Raw genomic sequence first — 6,080 nt, forward strand, 5'->3', positions numbered from 1 at the left:
TCCCCCCCTTTCCCTTCTATGAACACTGCTTTAGGAACCAGGCCTTGTTCTTTAGACTCACAAAAGCGAAGTGGACGTGAAGTTTCAGTGGCACAATTTTCACAAGTACATGTTTAAACAAAACTACTGGGCTGACTTGCTAGCATGACAGCAGCTACCGCGCTCGCTCACGGGAGGGAGGCCCAGGGCAAGAAACCGAAACGTCCGGGGCCCTGCGATGCAGCAAATCCACCACAGAACCAGTTCACGGGTGAGATGAGTATCAGTCGCCGGTAAAATGTTTGCTTGTCCATCCTTAGAGCTATGAGAAAGGTGCCCGGGTGGCACAAAGGAATAAGGAGTGCCGAGTTCACTGATGGGGGAAATGCAAGTTAAAAAAGTACAAAAAATCAATGTAAAATACAGGCTACAAATAAATTTTGTCAGGAATACTGGCACGTGGCAATCTGAACTCAGATTTTTCTTTTTCTTTTTTTTTTTCCTATTAAGGACAGGGAAATAAACATTTTAACGTTGTGTGCAAAAATGTTTACTGCTCTCAAACTGATACGTTTTACCATCTCACTGTAGTGTCTGAACAGCAAGGTAGATGAATTGGTTTCCAGCATTACAGGCAACACTAGATAATACTTAAACAAGATAATGTAAACTTTATTCTTAAGGCAGCTGGTACTAATGCTGCACACAGGCATCGCTCAATGCCCATTACAGTAATGGGACACGTAGCACTTGAAAACGAGTAAAAAGAAAAGAGCATTATTGGACTAAATGACGCATATTGTCAAAATACTTTCCCTTTCACACAAACCATGAAATATTTGGACATCTAGAAAAATAATGCACCTACTCCTCCAACCTCAGCCTGTTCTTTTACAAATATTTCAAAGTACTGATAAATAATAGTGACCGCGAGCAGAATGCCAGTGCCGGACCCAATGGCTCCTAGAAAGTCAGCCAGTACTGAGAGGGCACCGATGCACAAACCACCAAATGCAGCTGCTGTAGGGATATACCTGTCCCAGGGGGGAAAAAACAGAAAAAATATTTAAAATCACGAATTTTCATCCGAGGATTCTAAAAATACTAAAGCAACCAACTAGAATATTGAGCAACAAGTTAAGCCTTGCGAGCGCAACTCTGCCGTTAGCTCTTACTATCTTCCCTATTTGCACGTGGGAACTAAACCAAACACTCACTGATAAGACAGCTGTGTGAATAATCGAACAGCCGCAAAGCTTTTCAGTTCATAGCACAACAATTTTATAGAGGCGTGTGCTACGTAAGCTCCACAGGATTATGAATTTGACTTAAATATGTAGGGATTAATCTGCTTTTCAGTATAGGTGTGCAGGCTTTGTGTACTGCATAAAATACTGCTTTGGTAGTTGAGTAACGGTAAATTAAGCACCTGTAAAAATCAAGGTATCTTCCTTCAAGGGACCTGAAGATCTCTCATATGAAGAAAGACTGAGAGAACTGGGGCTGTTTGGTCTTGAAAAGAGAAGGCTGAGAGGGAATCTCATTAATGTATACAAATACCTGAGGAGTGGGGGTCAAGAGGAAGATGTTAGTCTCTTCTCAGTGGTGCCCAGTAATAGAACAAGGAATAAGGGGTGTAAGCTCGAAAATAGGAAGTTCCACCTCAACATGAGGAGAAACTTCTTTCCTGTGAGGGTGACGGAGCCCTGGCACAGGCTGCCCAGGGAAGCTGCGGAGTCTCCTCTGGAGACTTTCAAAACCCACCTGGATGCGTTCCTGTGTGGCTGCCCTAGGGGATCCTGCTCTGTCAGGGGGGTGGACTAGATGAGCTCTAGAGGTCTCTTCCAACCCTGAACATTCTATGATTCCTTTTACAAACATGGAGGAGATTCAACCCAAATTCCCTTAAAATCCAAGTCACAACAGGTTAGTCTCTTACTGCTGTAAAGAGCTTTTGCATTACTAGGGAAGGCAACAGCAGAATGGGAAGAATCTGGACATTTGCTGTGGTAACGGGTTGCAGGTTTTTCTGCGAACACCTGCTCCCACCAACAATCCTGCAGCGCTCTTCACCAGCTGGAAGTCGGCACTTTCTTACCTGTTAAGCTCGTGAACCATCGAAGTATCCCTGTGGCCTCTCATCACCATTTGCTGTTCTTTGAGTTGCTTGGCAACCTGCAAAAACCATCATTTCATGAGACTGCTGTGGTGTTTCATAGTCACACAATGTTCAGTCAGAGTAAGAACCGGTGTATTAGTAGCTAGTAAGTTCGAAATTAGAGGCAGAGTTTGAAAACACTTGGGCACGTTTATCAGAACACCTACATCTTTCGCTGACGAGCCAGACACCTCGATCCAAGTCTTTGAGAAGAACGCGCAAGACCCCAACATAAATATTATATAAACTATTACATGGACAGGATCCTCAAATATTGCCCCCATGGATTCTGGAGGGGACAAGTAGTAGCACAGGCCTCCAACGGGGTAAGAGCGAGCAGGGCCACCGCCACTGACATCCTACGAGAAGGAAAGAAAAAGGCAGTTATTTCTCACATTCCTATCCTGTATTTATAGAGGAATTCCTCTTCAATGTTTAAAAGAGCTTTAATATATAGATTTTTTTATACACGGATTTTTTTATACAGTTTCCTGCTGGTTAAACACCAAAGATCCACAATGAAGTAATATCTACAAATAATTTCACACAGTTAAAAACAAGCAATGAAAACTTACTGCCCACTGTCCTAGTAAGTTCACCAAGAAGTTGCCGCTAAAGCGAACAGATAACATCTGGGAAATGACGTAGAGGTTTGAAACTAAGGCAGATTGCAGAATGATGGGAATGTTGGAGGTATAAAAGAGCTTGATGGGGTAGCTACTGTACTGGCCACGGTATCGCGCAGACTTGATGGGTAAATCAACACGAAATCCCTGTGGGAGGAACACAAACGCACCAAGTTTATTTCCAAGACAGAAGGAACTCCTAGTGTGCCTAAAAAAGCTATTTCTGACCGTGGAGTTCTTGCTACATAAACAAAGAGGGCGAGGTCCAAGACCCAAAAGTTTTCTGCTGCAGCCTGGATTCTAAATGTTACCACTCAGAGAATCACGGAATGTCAGGGGTTGGAAGGGACCTCTGGAGATCATTGCACTCTCTCTACGTAAATGTCATCTCTCATCGGCTAAATTATATTCCTCTAAAATACACTTTATAGAGCAGGGTTTGCTAAAAGCCTTTAATGCTTTTACCTTAACTAGCCAGTTAAGAGCAGGCTTTCATGTAGTAGCCCAGCCTCCTGTTTCCTGAGGCAGGCTCCTGTCTGAAGAGACCCAAGAAAAGCCGCACAGATTTGAAAACCAGAGAACTCATTTTTTCACCAGCACTCTGACTCAACAGCTTTAAAAATAAACAAACAAAACCAACACCACTCCCCATTTTAGCCAAACACACTGAGAAAAAAAAAAAAGACCATATGGATCTCCTTCAGTGTCCATTTTAGCAAGTATTTAAATTTTAAAAGAAATACTAGCTAAGTATTTCAAGAAAATCAGGGAAAAATCCGTAAGCCATGTGTTAATTACAGTTGTTTTCTAGAACAAATCTGTATCGTTCACGCCCCAAGGAGGACAGGTTCTTCAGCTCTGTCCAAAGCTATTCTTTTAAGTCAACTGTGAATACCAAGGTATATTATTTGTGTGATACAACCGCTGCAGTTCCAGAAACCATTTTTAGTAGAAATACTCTCCGGGTGTGTATGGCATTTAATGGAACGTCAGCTTCCATCGGTGTCTGGGCACAAGTATGTCTGGCTATAAAATTTAACAGTTGTGCTGTCCCAGGGGTGTTACTGAGGTAACAATATTGAAATAACAGAGTTCCTTACGCCAAGCTAAGCTACTTCAGTCAGTCTACTTCAACTTTTGCGTTTTTCTCCCAGTGACTGCAGCGTCTAAGGTCCGTGCACTTCTACCTATGGAGCTGCTGAGCTACAAGGAGGAATTTCTCATTTTACCTGAAAATATATGACTACAGCAAATACAAATACTGTAGCAATCAGATTCATGAGATTGGGCAAGTTCTGTCTGTAAAAGGCTTCCCGCAAAGCCCGGACTTTGTCGGTTCGTGTAGCCAGAAGATGAAATAACGCAATCACAGCACCCTCAAACTCTGTTCCTGCATGAAGGGAAAAAAGTAAAAGATATTTTCATCTCTAAATTAACAACATTTTAAAAAAATAGTATCTTTCTTTTGGAAATTTTAAGAATGACACATATAAAATCAGATAAAACAAGACATAAATGCTGTCACAACAAATACACCACAATACAAAATCCTGTTTTAGCTTATGGAACGTAGCATAATCTCCCAAAAGATAATTTGTGGTTAAAGAAAAAAAAAAACAGACAAGTGATGCACATGAAAAAATACTCTTTCTCCTTTTATCCTGGGGGCAGGAGGATGACTGGAAGGAAGAAATAATAAACAAGGAGGAAAATAGCTTTACAAGAGCAGTAATAAAAGGCAGTAAATAAAACTACTAAAAATCAGGTGAAAAGGAAAGCAAAATAAAAACACGCTCAGGATTTCCAGTGGACATATTAAACTAGTTAACTTCTTGATTCAAACAGGCTGTATCGTAACGTGGCATTTTGAGGGTCTCAGGACAACCAGCTGGCTGCGGAACGAAGAGATGTCAGTCGAAAGAATCAAACCAGCTACAAGTCATTTGGAGGCCCCAACTATAAATATATCCTACAGCCACCAGTAACAACTGGATCACAAATAACTCCTCGGAACGTACAGAACTTCTTATCATCTCTACCTCTGTCGACTAAGTGATTCTAAAACACGAGTTTTGTAGAATCACAGAATGGGTTGGGTTGGAAGGGACCTTAACGATCACCTGGTTCCAAGCCCCTGCCACGGGCAGGGACACCTCTCTCCCGCCAGACCAGGTTGGTCCAAGCCCCGTCCCACCTGGCCGTGAACACTTCCAAGGAGGGGGCAACCAATAATTTCAATTTGGAAATCCAAAACCCTTCAGACAAGAGGCTTCAAGTCCCAGTTTAACTACCACAGTTCAAATCAGCAACGGCAAACTTGCAGGTTATTAATCCTCAGGTAAGTCATCTACACTAGACAGATAATTGACTTTCGAAGTTAATCATCGCACACGTAAACATTTTCTTTAATATCAATCCAATAAACATCTGGTAGTTTATACTCAGAATACGTGCACTGAAACACACTGTGACTAACTGCAATCGCACGCGTACCTCTGCCGGTGTTGATGGTGGTGGGACTAAAAGCCTTCCAGACAATGGTTTCACAGATATTGGTAGCGATAAACAGGGAGATACCAGAGCCCAAGCCATAACCTTTCTGTAGCAACTCATCTAACAGCAACACAATCAGGCCAGCAACAAAAAGCTGTAGGAAAATAAATGAAACTGAGCGGAAACAAGAATGAATCAAGTCAAGAATTATGTATTAAATCCCTGCGCTTCAGTATTTTCATCACGTTGGAGAGTGATGATTAAGCTTTTCATCTAAAGATCATCCCTGCAGTGTTTTTGCCCTCTCACGTACAAATGCTTCTCACCTGGCAATGATCTCTGTGACTTTTCAACGCTGACGCTAACAGATTACTCAGTAAGCAATTTTTTTCAAAAAAAGAGCCTTTAAGTTTGTGCATTTGCCCTTTGCTCTACAGGATAATGTTTCAAAATTGCATCTGCACCATTTAGTCCTCCCTGGTACCAAACGGCAGCTGCTGCCTTCAAAGTCCACCAATTTCTGGATTTCCAATCAAACAGCCACTCCTATCTGAAATATTTTTTTTTTTATTAACTATCCCAACTTTCTCCTCCCTTTAAGGAATATGTAGAATTTTTCATACACATATACAAATTCAAATACAAAGGATGGTGCTTTATTGCACTAAATAAACAAATAAATAAATAAATAACCGCCAACCAGACAGAGACAGATTATTTTCTTTCCAGCTCTACTGTATCTAACCAGTCTCAGTTACACACAAAATAGCTCGTTACGAACCTGAATTATAATAAGAAGACAAATTCCAGCACCCATTTCAGCA

The 6,080-nt window shown here is 41.5% G+C and overlaps 1 protein-coding gene across 1 annotated transcript in view; it reads right to left on the minus strand.

The window, feature by feature from the left end:
* Positions 1-631: 631 nt before the first annotated feature.
* Positions 632-6,080, minus strand: part of SEC61A2 (Sec61 alpha 2 subunit (S. cerevisiae)) — a 17,131-nt gene continuing 11,682 nt past the window's right edge. The window contains exons 6-12 of the mRNA XM_009870019.1: positions 6,038-6,080; positions 5,257-5,410; positions 3,993-4,153; positions 2,713-2,910; positions 2,305-2,496; positions 2,078-2,154; positions 632-1,013 (exon numbers count right to left, since the gene is read on the minus strand). The exon at positions 6,038-6,080 is cut by the window's right edge and continues 64 nt beyond it. Of these exons, the coding sequence (XP_009868321.1) occupies positions 827-1,013; positions 2,078-2,154; positions 2,305-2,496; positions 2,713-2,910; positions 3,993-4,153; positions 5,257-5,410; positions 6,038-6,080 (1,012 nt within the window). The 3' untranslated portion in view covers positions 632-826. The remainder of the gene's footprint in view (positions 1,014-2,077; positions 2,155-2,304; positions 2,497-2,712; positions 2,911-3,992; positions 4,154-5,256; positions 5,411-6,037) is intronic.

Source organism: Apaloderma vittatum, unplaced genomic scaffold, assembly GCF_000703405.1.
Source record: "Apaloderma vittatum isolate BGI_N311 unplaced genomic scaffold, ASM70340v1 scaffold11255, whole genome shotgun sequence".
In the NCBI taxonomy this organism is placed as follows: Eukaryota; Metazoa; Chordata; class Aves; order Trogoniformes; family Trogonidae; genus Apaloderma; species Apaloderma vittatum.